Below are 20,660 nucleotides of genomic sequence, written 5' to 3'. Positions count from 1 at the left end.
TGACACCAGACTTGTTCTGTAATTCTGAGACTAGAATTTGAAATAACACTGAGGACTGGAGGAGCCCATCAGAAAGGGAAGTGGACTGGTGTCCTGTCCCTGTAGGAGACTGGCATGTCGCTATAGAACATCCCTGAGTAACTGGTATATTCAGATTCGGTCATGGGCTGAGCTTCCTAAGGCCTAGGTGAAATCCCCAAATGACTCAGCTTAGGAGCTACAGTTTGGTTTAGCTTTTGTGATTCTGGTTTAGTGCAAAGTGGTTTCATTCACTGTTGTTTACTCATGTGTTCAACAAACCTTTCAGGAAGTCTGTGCCCGACACCATTCCAGCTTCTTGGAACCCAGCAAGGCAGGGGCCAGATTGTACCTCCTTTGTATGGGGTGTTTGGGGGAGGGGCATTTTGCTTGTGGCTTTTCTGTAGTCAATTGTCCTGCCCAGAGACGTCCTCCAGCCCAAAGATGACATTTTGGACTTGTCCCCCACCACATACTTCCGACAGTTAACGTTAGTCTTTCTGTTAACAGCTCTTTCTGTCCCTGTCACCCTCTGCCTCACTATGATGGCCTCTTAGAGGTGGTCGCTGCCGCAGAAGATGCATTTCCCCGGAGTCAGTGGGGGAGTTGTTTCATTTCTTCCTTTATCCCTGGCAAGGACTCTGATTTTTCAACTAATGAGGCAGAAGACATCAATAGGAAAAGAAAAATAAGAACTTCCTTCACCAATGCCTGCCAGCGTTGCTTAGTTACCTTGTCAACATTCCCTCAGAGCCCGGCAGAGTTCTCTCCACATATTTTCATTGTGCATCTTTTTTTATTGCTAAAGTTGATCTATTAAGCAGAAAATATGGGGAACACATGGAGCTGCTGTCAGTTTATGCTGTGTGTTTGGATTTCTGTTTTTCTCTTTCCAAAGACCTTGTGCCTTTTTTCATTTCTAACTCAAGCGACACACGGAAGGAATGGCGTCTGTGTCCACATTCATGTGCTAGACTTTGGAGCATGAAAAGCAAAAGTTCAGACTGACCGCATACTGAACACCACATTGTGAGGTCTTCACAGAGGCCAAATTTTAATTAATTCTGCAATCTTGGTACCTAGTCCTGTGTCTGCTGAATAAAGGGGCCTTAGTAAATGTTTTCCAATTAAATGAGGGATTGGCTTCAAATAGTTATTGAAAACCAGCATTATAATGGATGCTATTCATAACAGAGTTTTCGTAGTGTTTCTATCCAGGGCTCCAAACTTATGGCTTGTTCTTTTTTTTCTGGACACTAGACAAGGACAGCAAATAACCACTATGTCATTATCAGCCGAAGAAACTTCGGGCATGCAGCCGTGGTGGCAGTAGCCACTCTCTGTGTGTATCACACAACGGTTTTCCCTGAGGCCTGGAGGTGCTTGGTGCTCTGCTATCCGGATCCACCCACATCAGAACCCCCACCAGACACCCCCCCCACACACAAGCAAAGCAGTTGAATTGAAAACAGTAGGTTCTTCTCACTCTTCCTCATTACATGCACCGTCAACCACAGACTCTATTTATGAAACCTACTGTTGACAAAATCACAAGAACAAGTTTATGTCTTCAGCCCTTCAGTTGTCCAGCCAGTCATCTGCCCTACCTAGGGCTTCAAGCGTTTATTTCTGAGATGTTGTTAAAGTGCAGATTAGATCTACTGGTCTGGGGTAAAGCCAGAGAATCTTCATTTCTAACACACCCCCTTGTGTAGATCAGGCTTTGATACTCAGTATAACCTCTGTTTATGGATCAGTAGATCCTGATGTCATTCGGGGCCTGTCTGAAGTGCAAACTTGAAGCGTCTACCTGTATTTAAACATAACCTTGGGTCTCCATGCTAACATGCGATAAGCACTTTGAGAGTCTTGTCTGGTTTTTAATAACAGTACAACGGACTGAACCCAGGTCTTGTTGGTAAAGTGCCCTGCCACTGAGTTCTATCTCCAGCCTTTCATTTGTTTTATAAAATATTGTTAAGACAGGCACTTGCTAAGTTAGTCAGGCTGGCCCAGAGCTTTCGGTCCTCAGGCCAGTTTCCTGAATAACTGAGGTCAGCAGCCTGACTAGCTGCGACCATTGAATCGATGAAGAAAGCACTATGAGCAGGGTCTCCATAGGGACAGGGGCTGGAAAGGAGGGCCAGGTGCATCCGCCCTGGCCTTTTTACTTTAGAACTCTTTCGGGTCTCTCCACCAACATAGCTCTGACACCTTGACAAACACATAGAAGGGCACACGTTTAGCCTTCTGAGGAGTGGTGGATCTTTTCTCATCCATCCCAGTTCCCCTTGTCTTTATATATGGGAACCTCACCTGGCCGACTGGCACTCTCCTCAGAGTAACTCCACTGCAAATGAGAAATCGAAGCAGCAGAGGCATTCCCGTGCCTGAGCACATCAGCGTGTGTGATAATGTGGAGTCGGTGCCAGGAGACCAGTACTCCTGTCCAATGGGGCTAGTACTGCCACATGCTCTGTGCTCCCTTTGATCCTCGATGGGAGGTGCCTGAACTGTACCTGAAGACGTCCATGGGACTGGAAAACAGCTGCAGTGAGGAAACATTATGTACATCTCAGGGGCAGAGAAATGAGTTGAGAACTAGGGAGGTTAGTGAAGGGTCCAGGGCAGAGTGGAGTTAAATCACAAGCTCTGATTCAAGAACTTACTCGAGAAATAAACATTCTGAGGATGCTTCTCTTTAGTCAGGCGGTGGTGGTGCACGCCTTTGATCCCAGCACTCAGGAGGCAGAGCCAGGCCAGCCTGGTTGGTCTACAGAGTGAGTTTCAGGACAGCCAGAGCTGTATAGAGAAATCTTGTCTTGGAGAAAAAAAAAAAAAGCTTCACTTTCACCAAAGCTGCCAAGAAGGCAAAATCTGAGGGGTGGTGGGAGGGAGAATTTACACATCCATGTATGCCTTTATACAGGCAACAGGAAAAGTCAGCTCCTGCTTTCCATCAGTCACTCAGAATCTGGAGCTCCTTATTTTTTGGCAAACAAGCCCCCAGAAATCTTCCTGTTACTTCCTTACTCCCCATCTCCCTACCCTTGAAGCACTAGGTAGGGTTACTCATGCCCTTGACCACACCTTGACTTTTAAGTGGACGTTGGAGATCTAAGCTAAGGACTTCATGCTTGCTTAGAAAGTACTCTTACTGGGTGATCTGTCTCCCCAACCCCAAGATAGTAATTTGAAACCTGACTGAAGTTTAGAATAAATTTCCCTCCAGTTAAAGAAACTGAAATCTTGAAATCTGTTACTTAAGTATCATTAGAATAAAGAAAAAAAATAACCAAAATTCTAGCAAGGTTTGACTATTTTTTGATGTTTGTGCCAATCACTTGGGGATTTAATGAGAAAGTTCTTTGGGGGTGGGGGTTTGAGACAGGTTTTCTCTGTGTAGCCTTGGCTTTGCTGGAAGTCACTCTGTAGAGCTCAGACTCATAGAGATGTGCCTGCTTCTGCCTCCCGAGTGCTGGGACGAAAGGGGTGTACTACCACTGCCTGGCTGAGAAAGTTCTTACTCATGTGTTTCCATCTGGGATGTCAGACACATCTGTTGATGGTGTCCATAAGAGCCTGGCACATGGTGCCCATCAGATGGGCACTACAGGCCGCACAAGCAGCAGAATCAGAGGTACTGCGGGTTGTAGAATTGGAAGAGCATGGCTCTAAGGACCATGGGAGTTGACGGGCCCCTCATTATCAGCCAGTCTTCTTTGCTCAAGGGAGGGGGCCACCTGTCACTGCTGTACTGCAGAGAGGAGCGGCAGTTGATTTAGTGAGGAAAAAGAAGAAGAAAGTCTCACTGTTGCTTCTCCATTTTCCCAACTTCTCACTCATGCATTTATTGTGGTAATGACCTTTTAAAGGTTCAGGTCTCTTCAGGCTCCTTTCAGGCAAACGAAATCTTCAAGGAGCCCACCTTCCATCTTCTCTTCCTCCTTCCTACCCTCTCCTAACTCCCCCCCCCCCCATGGCACTGGAGTTGAATCTACTGCCTCATGCATTCTGGGTAAGTGCTCTGCCACCTAGCTTATAACCCAGCCCCCCAAAAGGTTTTCATTTAAAAAGAGATTGCACCTGTTCACACCCTAGAGTTTGAAGACTTTCATGTTGATATCCATGTAGTTGATAGTCCAGAGTACCCTGGAGTATGACTTCATAGAAGATCTCAGGCAAAGTGTCATGTGATCTTTTCCACTTGGATCTTTTTGTGGGAGCAGGGAGTGTATGCTTAATGCCACAAAAGGAGAAAAAAGTTCCATTTCCCGGATGTGGCATTCCAGGGAAAAGCTATTAGGAAAAGGCCGGGAGAAGAGAGGGGATGGGAATACTGGGCTGTGGGAGAGACAGGAAGAAGCACATGGTAGCAGGACCATGGCTGTGCTGAGCAAAAAGCAAAATTTGTGGGAGGGAATCCGAGCTCTCAGGAAGAATTAGCAGAAACTAATTTTGTTTGGAAAATGCCATGATGAAGACTGTACATGCTAATTTAAAAATTTGAAAAGATACCTCAGGAACATATCCCTGTATCAATGACTTAACCAAGCCCTGTTCACGTGTGGGGGTGGCAGAACCCCTTCTGGGTGTTAGTAAAGCAGTTCAGAGAGCTCATCCACCAATCCCCTGTAACAGATTTTGTGCTGGCTGTTCTGAGGCTGGCCTCAGCTCTGGGCTTACTTTGTTGTGGTTCAGGCCAGGCGGACCCATTATCATCTTTTGTGTCAAGGCCACAGGACAGCCTTGACCTCAACCCAAGCTTTATTGGCAGCCTCTGGGGAATGTGTGTAAAGGACAGAATAGGGACAGACCTCTGGGTAGGGAGCTTCATGAACCAGTAGGAAAGGCAGGATGAAATACATCACAGTTCAGAGTATGGGGCCATGTGGAAAGTGCCATCACAAGCGACCAACAAACCAAATTTGGTGCCAAATATAATAACATCCAGTTCCTCCTGCTCGATACAGGATGTTATCAAGCCAGTAATTCTGCCATATAGAAATCCATGAAGAGTGACACTTTCTGTGAGTGTACGCTCTTCCATGAATCTCTAAGTCTTCCCAGAGTTCTGAGAGTCAAATGGAATAATGGACAACATTGGGATTTCAAGGCTTCACTGTCTCTTGTGGCAGCCACTAGACATGTATGGATAAATAAATTCAAGTTAATTAAAGTAAGATAAGTTATAAAGTTCGGTTCCTGAGTCACACGGTCTATATCCAAGTACTCAGCGTCGCATGTGGATAGAGGGTGTCACATTGGACCACAAGTACATCTAACATGTCCATTGCCAGAGCAAGTTCTGTTGAACAGCCCCGTTCCAAAGGGCTCCTGGGAGTGACATTAGGAACTTAAAGGCTGTGCACTGCAGAGGTGACAACAGCTGTCAGAGTTAGGGCTCCCTGCAAAGGAACTACTTCAAGTCAGCAGCATTAAAATCAGGGATTATTCGAGCAATCCTGGAAGAACGACTGTATCCCAAAGGTACCAAGTGTAGCTAAGCTTCCGGAGTGTCGGGACCATTTCCGAGATTGTGTGGAACTGAAGGAGCCACCTTCCCTTCTTCCTGCCGCTTTCTTCCCGGTGTTGTTCTCCCCATGGCAACCTGAGGTGTGCTCTGTTTCTCTGTTTCAGTAGCCGCTGTTGCAGCGGTCTCCTTCCCTCCTCCTCCTTCTCCTCTCCTCCTCTCCCTCTTCCTCCTCCTCCTCTCCTTTACCCTCCTTTCCTCCTTTTCCTCCTCCTTCTCTTCCTTTTCTTCCTTCCCTCCTCCTTCTTCTCTCCTCCTCTCCTTTACCCTCCTTCCCTCCTCCTTCTCTCCTCTCCCTTTCCCTCCTTCCCTCCTCTTCCTCCTCCTCTCCTTTATCCTCCTTCCCTTCTCTTCCTCTTCCTCCTCTCCCTATTCCCCCTCCTATTCTTCTCCCTCCTCTTTGCCCCCCCTTGTTCATTTCATTCCCCTCCCCGCCCCCTCTCTACTCAGCGGTCCAGCCTTCTCTCCTGCATTACACATGACCCATACAGGGCTTAAGTTGACCACTTTCATCACTTCTTACAGATTGAACAGATGCAGACTTCCGGTTCCTTTTAGCCTCCTGGTCCCATCATCTCTATTTGGGAACTCAGAGACAATCTATGCCCACCCATTAGTCTTGAAAAAGGATTAGAGTTGCAATAGGATTGAATCACTGGCCAATGCACTCTTCCTTGGCACCCTGGGAAAGCCCCTAGCTGAGGATCACACAGAGAAGAGCAGCAGAGATTTGACAGGGACCACAAAGAAAAGGAGGCGGGTAGCATCTCTTCTCCCTTAGTTGTTTGCGTAGCTCACAGTACCAGTGCAGCCGGCAAGGCAATAGCTTAACCTCCACATTCACATACTGAGACCCAGAGGGACCAACCACAGCCAGTAATGCAAGGTGCAAATTCTCCTAAGCCTTTGTTAGTTCTTTTGTGTGTGTGGTTTTTCGAGACACGGTTTCTCTGTGTAGTTTTGGTGCCTGTCCTGGATCTCGCTCTGTAAACCAGGCTGGCCTTGAACTCACAGAGATCTACCTGCCTCTGCCTCCCGAGTGCTGGGATTAAAGGCGTGTGCCACTGCCGCCCGCTCCTTTGTTAGTTCTTACATGCACGCTGAGCACTCACAAGTTCCCTCTTCTTTTTTGTCTTTAGGAAGGAACATGAGGTTCCCTTGGAGATCATTCAAGAGGAAGATAGAAGGAGCCATTTAAAATAGAGGAAAACTATAGGCTGCAAGACTGGGGCCTGAGGGCTGGCAGTGGAAAACTCTGTTGGGTTGTGATCTCTCACTGAAAAGTCCCAAGTGCCTTTTCGCTTCCTGCAAAAGGAAGGAAGACAAGGAGGAGACCATGTCCATAGCCCTGAAGCAAGTGTTCAACAAGGACAAGACCTTCCGGCCCAAGAGGAAATTTGAACCTGGCACACAGAGGTTTGAGCTGCATAAACGAGCTCAGGCATCCCTCAACTCAGGTGTGGACCTGAGAGCAGCCGTGCAGCTGCCCAGCGGGGAGGACCAGAATGACTGGGTGGCTGTGCATGTGGTGGACTTCTTCAATCGCATCAACCTCATCTATGGCACCATCTGTGAGTTCTGCACTGAGCAGACCTGCCCTGTGATGTCAGGGGGTCCCAAATACGAGTATCGGTGGCAGGATGACCTCAAGTATAAGAAGCCAACTGCACTACCGGCTCCCCAGTACATGAACCTGCTTATGGATTGGATTGAAGTCCAGATCAACAACGAGGACATATTTCCAACGTGTGTTGGTGAGTGCACAGTGGGCCTCGAAACTTGATTGTGTGTTTTTTGCTTTTTTTTTTTTTTAAATGTTTTGTCCTATTCCATCCTGAGCTGATAAAGTTTTCATAATGGCAGTCTTACACTGTCTTTGAATACTAGATAGCACCCATGTCAATGTTTCCTCAAATTCCATCAGCTGTATATCTGAAATATAAATATCTGATTGAAATGGACAGAGGTCATTTGTGGTCTGTCTATTTGTGATTTTGTGGACTCTAGTGGTATACATTCCATATGCTTGGGAGTATCTGGAAAATGTTAGATAGGATCTTCTTGGCTTTCTTAGGGCTAGACTCCAAATCTACTCAGTCTGGTAAGGTTTTTAGTTTTTGGCTAATTAACAATGCAAGGTTGTATTGATTGGAGTATGACTACTGTTGGTATTAATCTTTCATGATTAAAAGTCACATTATGGGAATCTACAGATTATTCGGGGAACAAGCACACAAGGGTTCATATCCTGGGGAAATAAAAATCCTGGCATTTGCCTCTCCTCTAATCACAGGTTACTGCAGTTATAGGTTGTACTCTTCACTCTGTTAACTGCTAGACAGACTGGACCATTTGAAATGCAGATATTCGGACTTGTTTTGGGCTATCAACCATAAAACATATGGGTTTGGACTCAGCTTTTCCTACTTCTTTGCACTGCTAGCTATTGGATTCCCATGGACGGACAGACGGACAGGCTGGCTATGGAATTCATTGCTTTATATCCAAGGCTAAGTAGGAACGAGAGAACTCTTGTTCCCATTGCCAGGTCTCCAGTGCTTAGCACAGTGCTGGGAGTCTGCCTAGGCCCTCAGAAACATTTCTAAGATGAGTGAATATTGTACTACTGGGAGAGCTGGGATAGAGGCATATGATGAACGCACGTGATGAAGTCTGTTGAAATCATTGTAGATGGTGAGGTGTCCCTAAGTTGAGAAGGGATATATGGAAGTTATTAGGTTTATACTAGAAAAAAAGTACATAAATTGGTTGGTGCAGTATGGTGCATCTTGAAGTATTCAACACATTAACCAGTTTGTCAGGATACTGGCTTTGCCTTAACTGTCTAGTCCCCTCATACTTCCCTCCCCTGTCCCTTGTTACCAGAAAGGAGATGAAGTATGCAGTATTAACTAGGAGTTTCCCGGAAACTCCCCTGGGCAGGTGTTTCACATCTCCAGAGGGTGGGAAATCCTTCATTCTTATCTTCATGAACTTTCATTTTACTATTAGAGGCTACTTGTGCTGGGATGGATTTTCTTTTTCAGAAGCAACTGTTACTATCACATGCAGAACATACAATAATGATAAGGCATCATCCTTCTGATGTTGGCTTCTGTAGGCTTTGAACTCTGCACACTCCTGCTGGCTGGCAGTAGCCATTGCCACGTTGAGTTGCAGACCAAATATCTCAGTACAGCACCCTTGGGTTACTTGAGAGGGTGACAGCTTCCAGGTATCTGTTTGGGGAGCAGAACATCAGAGGTGGTTTTAGACTTTGTTCTGGGGAGTAGTGGATGTCTCCGTGTTCCCCATAGAAAATACAATTGCTTTCTTTTCTAGGCATTTCCTTCATCATTTTCTACACAAACTGAATTCTCTGTTTCTTTGCTCCACAGCATTGATGTTCTGAGGAATCTTAGCTGGATTCCTCCTGAGAAAAGATCAGTTTGGGAAATTCTGAGGAAGCTAAGTGTTTTCCTTTCGGCACAGAGTAGTCTGTCAATGTACATTTTATGAATTTCCAAGAAGAGTACTTTAAAGTGTGTTTTGGGGTTTGTTTGGTTTTTTTGTTTGTTTCTTTTTGGGGGGAGGAGGGGTTTTGAGACAGGGTTTCTCTTTGACAGTCCTGGTGTCCTGGAACTCACTCTGTAGACCAGCTTGGCCTCAAACTCACAGAGAACCGCCTGCCTCAGCCTCCCAAGTGCTGGGATTAAAGGTGTGCTCCATCACCTCCCAGCTAAAGTGTTTTTGTTTTAAATACTTTATCTGTCTGCATGTGTGTAAGTGTGCATGCCAGGTATATGTGTAGAGGTCAGAGGACAACTTGCAAGAACTGGTTCTCTCCCTCAACCTCGTGCATTCCACGATAGAACCAGGTTATTGGGCTTATGGAAAAGTATCTTTACCTGCTAGCTCCAAGAAAAGATTTTTCAGTATGTGTGTTTCCAAGTTTGATGTGACACTTTCTTTCTTTTTAAAATGAAATTCATTAGCATTTATCATTCCTTTGTTTGTTTAGACAGGGTCTTTCTATGTAGCTCTGGCTGCTTGGCACTTGACAGTAGGCAAGGCTGGCCTCCAACTCACAGAGATCTGCCTGCTCCACTTCTGAGTGCTGGAATTAAATTCTTGAGCCACCACGCCCAGCTAGCTCTTTTTAATTTTAAGGAAACATTAACCTATATAGATTAGACTCGTCAACATTACCTGGGCCTTCTATTCAAAATGCAGATCCCTGATCTTGGATGAGGGCTGGGAGTATACTTCAGTGGGGGGATACTTGCTTAGCATGGCCATGGCCCTGGGTTTGATCCTGAAGCCCTGCCAATAATAATAATAAGAAGGAGGAGGAGGAGGAGGAGAAAAGAAGAAGAAGAAGAAGAAGAAGGAGGAGGAGGAGGAGGAGGAGGAGGAGGAGGAGGAGGAGGAGGAGATTCATATTATTACAAATGACTAGAGAGAGAGAGAGAGAGAGAAAATGAGAATGAGGTACAGACAAGTTTCCATGTGTGAGCCAAGTTGGCCTAGAACTCACTATACAGCCCTAGTTGGCTTAGACTGCTTCAGCCTTCCAAGTGATAGGATCATAAACACGTGTCACCAAACCTAGCTAAGATTGCCTTTAAGACTTACTTATTCTATGTGTATGTGTATGAGCCTGCATGAGTTTATGTGCACCATATGTGTGCAGGAGTCCCTAGAGACCAGAAGAGAAGGACAGATGCCCAAGAACTGGAGTTATGGGTGGTTGTGAGCTGCCATGTAGATTCTGATTAACAGAACCCAAGTTCTCCGCAAGAGCTCTCAACCACTGAGCTCTCTCTCTCCAGGCCTGATTTCCTTCTTTTTAAGACTGAAAAACATTCCATTATGTATGTATGCCACATTTTCTTTACTCAGGCATCCATTTGGATATCTACTGATTGCATACATAATACCTTTTGTCTTCTTTTCTCCTATGCCTGTCTGTTGCTTACATGTCTTCTGTTGAGAAATGCCCACCATGCTGGGTAGTTTTATGTCAACTTGACACAAACCAGTCATCTGAAAGGATGTTATTTCAATTAAGAAATTACCTTCATCAGATCAGCTGTAGACAAGCTGTTGGGCATTTTCTTATCTAGTGATTGATGTAGGCAGGCCCAGCTCGTGTGGGTGGGGTTACCCCTGGACTGGTGGTCCTGGGTTCTATGAGAAAACAGCTGAAGTACTGGAGAGATGGCTCAGCAGTTAAGAGCACTGGCTTCTCTTCCAGAGGACCTAGGTTCAGTTCCCAGCACCTACATGGCAGCTCACAACTGGCTGTTTCAGGGTATTCATGGCACCAAGCATGCATGTTGTGCAGAAATTTTATATATCTGCATATGCATGCAGGCAAAATACGCATACATATGAATATAAAATAAAATAAATAAATCTTTAAAGAAGAAAAAGAAAAGAGCTGAGGAAGCCAGCAAGCAGCACCTCTCTATGGGACTCTGCATGAACTCCTGCCTCCAGGTTCCTGCCCTGTTTGAGTTCCTGTCCTGACTTCCTTCCATGGTGAACAGTGATGTGGAATAAAGTAAGCCAAATAAATCCTTTCCTCCCTAAGTTACTTTGGTCCTGGTGTTTCATCACAGCAAAGGTAACCCTAAGACACCCACGCCTGTCTTTTGTCCATTGCTTGAGTTGTCTTTTTCCCACTGAATTCCTTATGAACCTTCAGTTTTGAAGGCCCGACCTCTCTTCCTTCTACTGTGACCATTCATAAGGCTTTTCTTTCCTGAGAAACAATCTGCTTCTCACTGTAGTATAGTCATCCATACTCTCTCCTTCCCCACTTTGTTTAATATAAGATCTCTCTTGACCTGGAATTCACCAGTTAGAGCAGGCTGGCTTGGCCAATGAGCTTCAAGTATTCACCCATATCTGCTTCCGCAGCACTGGGATTATAAGCATCTGCCATCACTCTGGGTTTTTTGTTTGTTTTGTTTTGTGTTTACATATAGATCACAGTCAGTTCTCAGGTTGCGAGGCAAGCTCTCTACTGCCTGGCTTCATTCTCGAGCTTTTCTAACATGTCGTGTTGGGAGTGCATTGGTGCTTTCTTTGAAAAGATCCTGTTTTAGGAACACTTTCTCCAGTGCGCTCCACTGTCTCCCCTTCAGCCTCCCTCTAGGTCCAACCTACTTTCTCCCTTTTCATCTTGTGCTGTTATGAGTCATTCTCAGAGAAATGATCAAGATGTGTATCAGGATAAAATCAAAGAACTTTAGGCAAACAAGAGATCCTGGGAGGATGAGACACGGGAGATCTGCTTAGAGTTAGACTCCTGGGCTCATGGCAGTGTTCCTGCGTGGGAACTGAGCAGGGTTCAAACTTAACCTCCTTCCCACTGTGATCCAAGGAAGTAGAACCTGAAAGCACTGACAGATGTGAAGGCTTCACCCTTGGTTAGGTATTGCAGGATATAAACAGCTGTTGATCTCCACCACTGAAACACAGAAGAAAGCAGGCCTTTCATCTGTTGCGAGATTCACGTTTAACTAGGAGCCCGTGATGGCAGAAGTCAAGCTTTTTCAGATGGGGCATGAACACACGTGGTTCCTTGTAAACCACAGTTCCCTCCACTCTCCCTTGAACTCTTGTCTGGCCTGCTTTGATAGAAACCCGGCAGATGTCTCAGTTGAAGCCTTCAGAACAGCAGTAACTGCAGAAGCAAGGACGCCTCCCTTTGATTCTACCTCTTTTAAAGATACAACCAAAACAGAAAACAGAAAGCCACAGACTTAAAAGAAATACTGTTGCCTAATTACAAAAATGTCTCCTCTGGTCTAGTTCCAGCTTCCCTGCTTTTCTGTTATATAACAGGATTGAACATTGTAGATCTGATACTCAGACAAAGAGTTAGAACCCTCTGACTCATGTGTTTTGAAAACGTCTTTGTAAAGGTGGAATAAGAGTGTGTAAGACACAATTACGTGATCTCACCGACATCGACAGTTTTAGAATAAATGGGAGTCAGCAGGGAAGATTAGTCAAAGTTACAGGGAAAGCAAATTCGTGTCTGCAGAGCCTGCTAAATGCTTACACGTAGCTGCCACTGCCAATCTTACTTAGTTCTTGCAACAGCTCAGTGGAGTGACCATTGCATTTTAGTAGCCAGGAGCCTAAGGGACTTTCTCTGGACTATACAGCTGGTACATAATTTAGGAGTCAATTTGAGCAAAAGTGGCCGAAAGTCTATATGGATGTATCATTAGTTCACATGCTGGGAGCTTCTCAACCAATAGGTTTAGGAGGATTAGGATAGAGAAAATTTCATAAGTCTGGTTTGTTTTGTTTTGTTTTTTAATTTAAAAATGATTGGCTTTGACTTTTGCTCCTTTAGAAAAATAAAAACAAAAATCAGCACTGAGATGTCTGGAAAATACATTTGGGTTCTGCAAATGTCCTGTGTCCATTCTGAGACTGGCCACAGACCAACTCATCCTTTGGTCCGCAATGGCCTGTGACTGCCAATTGGCTATTATTCATTCGCTCATCCATTCAGTGAATGTTTAGTGTGTGTATGCTTGGGATCATATCCTGCTTCGGTTACCCAGAGAGCAAAGCAGACAGAGTCCATCCATGTCCTTGAGCCGTTTACATAATGCCCAGCCATCTAGTTATTCTAAGCCATTCTGCATATTTTTCTAAGTACAGTGTGGAAATAGTTGTAACCCTTTGACCAACCTTTTCATGGGGCTACCTCTCTCTCTCTCTCTCTCTCTCTCTCTCTCTCTCTCAGTGCTGGAGATCCAACTTAGGATATTAGTCACACATTCCACCAATGGACTACATCTGCCACCTTTAGATTTTTGAAACAGAGCCTCACTATGTAGGTCGGGCTAGTATGGAACTTATGCATCCCAGACTGGCCTGGAACTCCTGATCTTTCTGCCTTCTCCAAGTGCTAGGATCAGAGGCATGTGCCACCATGGACACGTTCAGTTCCTACATATGATTTCATCATTTTCCAAAGTATCATGGCAAAATTAAATAAATAAATAAAATACGTACACGGTAAAAAAAAAAATATCTCAGACTCAGGATTTGAGAAGTTAAATTTATGATTAACATTCAAATTTTAACCTTTCATTTTTTATGTTGCCCCTTGTATTTTCAAACTTAAGAATAAATCCACACGACAGGGACCAGACAGGATGTGTGGGGATGGGATGTATTTGCAGTACCGTGAAAGTACTGTTTGGCTTCAATCAGCTCAGTCTGCTGCTTACAAGCTGCTGTGTGCTGTTATCTCTAAATTTCCATTGCTCTGTTTGTAAACCAAAGTTCTAATTCAGACCTCATGAGGCTGTTTTAAGAATCAAATGAGGCAACATGGCGGGTGAGTGAGGGATCACATTAGAACCTGGGGCATCAAAGGTACTGAAGGTATGTCTGTGTTGGTTGGCTCTCCTTTCCTCTTTTCTTCTCCCCTCTTCTTTTCCTCCCCTCCCCGCTCCCCAACTATCAACCATACTCATGGAAATTGCTAGACGATTAATGAACAATGTCTGCAGAATAGTAACACAGACTTGTAGACTCAGCAGATTTACAGGCCTTGTCAGTCTTTGTTGATGTGATGAGGATCACAAATCCTTCAGGGAGTCTCCCAAATCTTTGGAAAACTCCAGGAGTCAGAGCGACTCATGGCTTCAAGAAGAGAACTTAAATCTTTAGAGAAACTGCCACTCGTCAGGGTCTCCCACTTGATTTCCAGAAAACTGAGCACTAGATCTGTCCGTGTTCAGTCTCAGATTAGTTAACTTCAGCAGAAGGTGAGTGCAGGTTAGCTAGACAAGCAGGGACCGAGCCCACTAGTTACACCCAGGACAGTCTACTCATTATAGCCAGTGCTAAGCAAGGAGGCTTGGATTATACTCTGAAGGAGGGTTAAGTGTTGTCAAAGCATGTCTATGGCTGTTGGCTTTGTTTCTGTTTTACAGGCTAATCACTGCCAACAGTAGAATCCTCTTTTCCCCAAATAGCCTTGTGAACGGGCAAGTACTTCCAGAGCTTTGGCTACAAGACTGACCCGTGGGCTCTGATAAACTGTTTGGCTCTAAGAACTTGCCAGTTGAGAAGGCATGGCAGTAAAGCTGCCATTTTCTAATACATACTGCTTCTATTGTACATTGTCATTAACCTGGAATTTATGGAAAGGCTTAGACTATGATTGCCATTTCTCATATGAGAAAACTAAGACTCAAAAGCAGTAAGTAACTTGCACAGTATTTCATAAAAATATGTAACACATTTGGAGCATCTTGTGGCCCGAAGTTAACCCAGCTTTAAAACCCATGTTCTCAACTATGACAGCATCTCATGTTTAGTGTTCTTTCTCAAGAATCAGCAACATTCTTGGCTTACTCCTGACTGTCCTGTGAGTTCTTTTTTTGGGATGTCCAGAGGCAGAATCACCAGTCACAGGGAGAAACTTGAAGACAGTCAGGGCTCTGATGTAGATTATACTGAGTACTTTAATACAGATAGGCATTCTAAGGTCCTGTTCCTTTAAAAAATTTGCCCCCTGTGGGTTCTGTTGCCACCCACGTTTGTTCAGTTGTTTGTTCATGGACAACATGCAGAGACAGCTGAATCCACTCCGCTGCAACTGGCCATCAGCCATCAGAGAACTGATGGTCTGTTGTGAGTTACAAATCCCTTCCCCCATATGGTGAACCCAAGACTGAGGGTGACTTGGTGGCTGAGTTAATGAGGACAGTGTTCAATAACCACCCCCACTCACAAACCCCAGGAGATACCTCAGAAAAGGGCTCCCAGGTGTGCTAAGAGACACAGAGAGCGGGATCCCAGAGGGCCAGGAAACTACCCTGGAAACCAGGGCTAATTACCTGATCTGCACAGACTTCTCCATTACCTGTGCTATGTAATTTTAATGGCCACGTCTCAGGTGACACACTGTTACATCTCAGTACCAGCAGGGAAAGGAGATGGGATACATGATACTCAAGAGGAGGCCAGAGACTTAAAACTCAACTGAGTGTGGATGTGCGCATCTGCTGCCTTTGCCCCACTCTTCATTGGCTAGTGGGAGCCCTGGCGTAATCAAGCGTGCATTGTGGAGATCAGTGGTATATGGAGAGGCAGCCTGAAGTTGGAAGGGACATCTCAGAGAGGCCCTGACTCTAGAGGCCTTCCCTCTGCTCATCACCAGTGTTCCACCTGTCCTCTAGATAGCGTAGAGAGGCTTAAATGACATTGTCATTTTGAAAGAAGTCAAATTAACCTGCCTTAGACTTCCATGTGTGGCAAATGGTTTACAAGCTTTGTATTCAAAATACCTATGTGTGTGCTGAGATATGTCATCTTTGAGGGCTTTGTCTGTGCTTTAGCTTAAAGTACTCTTGCTGATTTCAAACTCTAATGGATAATTCTATCCATGATTTCTTTTACATGATGAGGTTTTTCCTTAAGTCCTCCAGTAAAATGATGCCGTAGGAAGATGAACCAGTCTGAGAGTGGAGCTGTCTGAACTGTAGCAACTTTTACCAGCCAATGTTAGGTCTCTCTGAGGCTGCTTCCTCATCTATAAAGTCTGTTTGAAAGTACCCACTCCACAGAATCATTGAGGGTATTCAGTCGCATGCTGCCTGTTAAACAGCTGGCACACTGTTGGGACATAGAGAAGACAGACTGGAAAGTGAGCTTCCTCACACAGTCTCAGTGATCAAATAGACTCACGGGGTGAATGGAGGTGAGAGAACACAGGGTGCAAACTCCTTGGTTCCCTCAAGCATTTGGCCACACGGTTGGTCATCCATCTTTTACTCTGGCCTACGGAAGCAGTAGGAAAGGTAAACATTTGTGAGGCTGGATGACTATACTTGGCTTTCACAGCATGCATGGAGCAGGAATGTCCACAACCAAACTGCACAGGCATTTCACAGCCGTCCTACCTCCCTTCTCGTTACGGGAGGCAGCAGCCAGCATAACACACTACATTCTGTAGCCCACTAGTGAAAGAATTATTCCCATGAAAGTGTAAACTGATTGGCAGAGGATATTCAAGGAAAGAAACATGCCCCCAAACTGTGAGGAAGTGGCATTTATTTTGTGACTTGGCTAATAGTTTCATTTCTTCACATTTATTTTTTATGTATTTATCTATCTATCTATCTATCATTTATTTATTTATGTATTTATTTATTTATTTATTTGTGAGTGTATGGGTGGATGATGGTGTGTGTGTGGCATTATACATCTGTGGGGGTCAGAGGCTAACTGGTTTAAGTCCTTCCACTATGTGGGTTCCTAGGATCAATCAAACTCAGGTGGCCAGTCTTGGTAGCAAAACCTTACTATTTTCATTTCTAATTTATTAATATTGAAAGAAAAGTTGGTCAAGAATTCTTTCAGCACATGAATTCCTTTTAGTCTTGTGTCTAATTGATTCTGAGTTCATGTCTTTAGAAATTAGAATGGGAGTCTTTAAGAAGAGACAAACTGAAGTTGTTCGTTCCAAAGAAACGCAGGCTCTTGGCATTTCTCATCATCCAGCCCAGATGAGCAGCAATGGAGAACAGTGAGGAATTATGGGAGCAGTGCCTGCCCGTAGTCAGCACTTCTTTTGTTTTCCATTTCCTGTGTCCTGTCGATCTGCTGGCAGCAGCCGGTTCTCCCTGGCTCCTGGTCCCACTGAAGTGATGGAAACTTAATACCCAATGACAGCAACATGTGACAGACAACACTGAGAAACCCAAGCACCATGAGACCCAAGGAAGACTTCCTTCCTCATCATATCAATATCCAAGCCTACCCCAGCCACCAGGATCCGAGGAGGGACTAGGAACTGTTGTTAGTTATCCAGTGTTTACCTGTTGTGGCCTTCAGATACACCATTCATTATTGGCTTTCTCAGTGGAAACCCTGAGGCCATCTGCCTTTGCGTGTCTCTGGAGAGAAATATGCACAAAGATTTCAACAACAGACACTCGATCCCTAGGGAACCATCTGTGGGCAGGCGCTGTCAAAGCCCAGGCAGGGTGTGTTCTCTTTGTTTTCCAGAAGTAGTCTACAGGTTAGGGGCTCGCCTTTTGTCCCAGGAGCTCCTGTTCTTAGGTGTTATGAGACCTCAGCCTCTCTAAGCCTTCCTTTTCATCTGGGCAAGGGGCAATAAGAGCAATACACTCTCTGTAACATGCTAAGAATTGTGTGACATGGTGCACACTAAGCACCTAATGTGAGCATTAAGTGCAGGCTTTGTTCACTTAGAGTCTTTTTATGTGCCTTCCTGACATGAGACTCAGGAAAATGCTGTCATTGATTAGCAATATCTCAAAACATATACAGTTCCTGCTTTTAAAGGATGGTCATTTAACAACTCAGGAAAAAAAACATGCATACATATATTGGTACCCCTAAAGTCCAGCCTACTACTATGGCTAACAAAGTAAAGGTAATTCTGGGCATGATCAGGAAGTATATACTAAAGCCAAACTGAAATGTCATTTTCTTATCAAAGACCCAGATGGTAAGTCTTGGGATCTTAGTGTCTAGTCCTGGACGTAACTAAGGAGGTGTATATTAGAATAGATTATCAAGATAATGGACACTGAGGACTGAGCGTGCCTGGCTGGACTAACTTAAACTACTTAGTAAGAAGGCCAAGGATGAAAATCTGTAAACTAATACATGACAGATACAGTTCGGTCTGTCTGTGGCCCTCTCACCCTGATAAATTCTTTATCAGATCATGGCACGTCTTTAAAGCTTGAGGAGGTTCAGTGTTAGACCAGCAAAAGAAGGGAGTATTGGAATCAAAAACTTATAAACCGTGGGAGAGAACTGGAGGAATGATGGGGCACATGTCTGGACTCTGATCTCAGAGTGAGTTACCTGTGGCTGTTCCAGGGCTGTTTGCCCACTGTTGAGCTAGTCAGACACTCCTCTGCTATAAAGTGCAGTGGGGAGATCTGACACAGGGTGGGCCCTACTGCCCACCGATCTATACGACCGGGGGCAGGGGTCCTCAGCAGGCTCCCCAGACCAGCGGCATCAGCTTCGCCTATGAACTTTCGAGAAATGCAGGTTATGCCTTACCCTAGAATTCTTGAATCAGAAATTTGGAGGCAGTCCAAAAGTCTGTGTCTTGAAGTTTTCCAGGTAATTCTGACTCAGGGTAAAGTCTGAGACCCACTTCTGTGGGACAAGTTAATTCTCCCCAAGCCTCAATTTTTACATATGTATAATAATGACACTAACATCTGTTAGTTTTATGATTAAAATGAATTACAGACCAGGAAATCCCCTGTATTAGTCAGGGTTCTCTAGGGAAACAGGACTTACAGAATGAATATGTGTGTGCATACATACATATACATTTATATATACATACATATACATATGTGTGTACACACACATATAAAGGGGATTTATTAGAATGACTTGCAGGCTGTGGTCCAGCTAGTCCAACAATGGTTGGCTACGAATGTAAAGTCCAGGAATCCAGAAATTGCTCGGTCTACTGGCTGGATATCTCAGCTGGTCTTCAGTAGAAGTTAGAATCCTGGAGAAGTTTAATGCCATTGAAGGAATGGACTTACTACCAAGGCAAGAGCAAGCAGGAAAAGAGCAAAAGCTTCCTTCTTCCATATCCTTATATAGACTTCCAGCAGAAGGTGTGGCCCAGATTAAAGGCATGTGTCTAATCCAGATTACAAATAGATCTTCCTACTTCAAATTAAGCAACAATCCCTCACAGGTGTGCCTTCCATTTTTTCTTTTTTAAATTTTAGTTAATTACAGATGTAGTCAAGTTAACAACCAAGAACAGCCATCATATCATGACTTCATAAAAAGCTTACATTTCAGGCAGGAGAACAGACCCCTCATCAGAGAGTATAGTTAAAAAAAATTCACTTGGAGAATGCATGCAAAGGTGTGGAGACAAAACAATTACACTAAGAAGTTGAAACTCCTGGGCAAAAGGAACAAGAAGTCACCAACCACTTCCAGTAGGTTGACACAGGGCGAGAAATTATTACTACAGCTACAAGTGTGGTCAGCCTGGCAGATACCACACTGCAGGCCCATCCAGCAGGATGTGGAACCAAGGAGAAAGTGCTGTATTTCTTGAGCCCAGAGCAGGAGGGTGGGAGGACTGGATGTCCTCCTGTGTCCAGCACACGGCTCGCATTGTCCTTGGCAAAGAGTCTTGGAAAACATATTTTGCAGAGGAAGGATGGAGATCTGGAGCAGACAAGCACATGACTGGCATATAGGGAAGACATGATACATGGTAGCATTTTAGGTGGCAGTAACGTCTGAAGACAGGAGACAAGGGAATCGGAATTTTTATAAATTTCAATGAGGTTCTTGGCATGGTGGTGCACACCTGTAATCTCAGCCTTCCAGAGGCTGAGGAGGATGCTTACAAGTTTGAGGCCAGTCTCAGCAGTAGAATAATGTTTCAGAAAGGAGACAGGCAGGGAGGGAGGCAGGCAGGCAGGGAGGGAGGCAGGCAGGCAGGGAAGGAGAGAGGGAGGCAGGCAGAGAGGGAGGGAGAGAGGGAGGAAGGGAGGGAGGCAGGCAGGGAGGCAGGCAGGGAGGGAGGGAGGCAGGCAGGGAGGGAGGGAGGGAGAGAGAGAGGCAGGGAGGCAGGCAGGCAGGCAGCTGACTGGTGAGATGCTATTGGATAAAAGCTCTTGCAGTACAAGCCTGGCAACCTGAGTTCAGTCCCCAGAAACTCTGGTGGCATGAGAGAACTAACTTTCAAAAGCTGGCCTTTGACATCTCCATGGATGCTGCAACACACGTATCTTAACACTCACACACTTAAAATTAAATGAGATAGGCTCAGGACATTAGTTCTCATTTTTTTTGTCTCAAAATGTCTTTACACATTCAAAAGCAATTGGAAATCCTTAAAATATTTATGTGGGTTCTATGTTGTCCTGGCTTGCTTACTACTGCTGTGATAAGCAGGATGACCAAAAGAAACTTGGTGGAAGAAAGTGTTTATTTGGCTTACAGACTACACTATCCATCGTCAGAGAAGCCAAAGTAGCAGAGGCAGAGACCACGAGGTGGGGGTTGGGGGTTGGGGGGGTGGGAGGGG

General features: G+C 44.9%; 1 protein-coding gene across 8 annotated transcripts in view; it reads left to right on the top strand.

Moving 5' to 3' along the window:
- Mob3b (MOB kinase activator 3B) overlaps window positions 1-20,660 on the top strand; it is a 196,722-nt gene that overhangs the window by 70,686 nt on the left and 105,376 nt on the right. For all 8 annotated transcript variants that reach the window (XM_006975319.4, XM_076564042.1, XM_076564044.1 and 5 more), the window contains exon 2: window positions 6,691-7,305. In XM_006975319.4, coding sequence (XP_006975381.1) covers window positions 6,888-7,305 — 418 coding nt within the window. In that variant the 5' untranslated portion in view covers window positions 6,691-6,887. The remainder of the gene's footprint in view (window positions 1-6,690; window positions 7,306-20,660) is intronic.

Source organism: Peromyscus maniculatus, chromosome 2 (genome assembly GCF_049852395.1).
Source record: "Peromyscus maniculatus bairdii isolate BWxNUB_F1_BW_parent chromosome 2, HU_Pman_BW_mat_3.1, whole genome shotgun sequence".
In the NCBI taxonomy this organism is placed as follows: Eukaryota; Metazoa; Chordata; class Mammalia; order Rodentia; family Cricetidae; genus Peromyscus; species Peromyscus maniculatus.
Note: the sequence above shows the minus strand (reverse complement) of the source record. Positions and strands in the feature narration are given on the sequence as shown.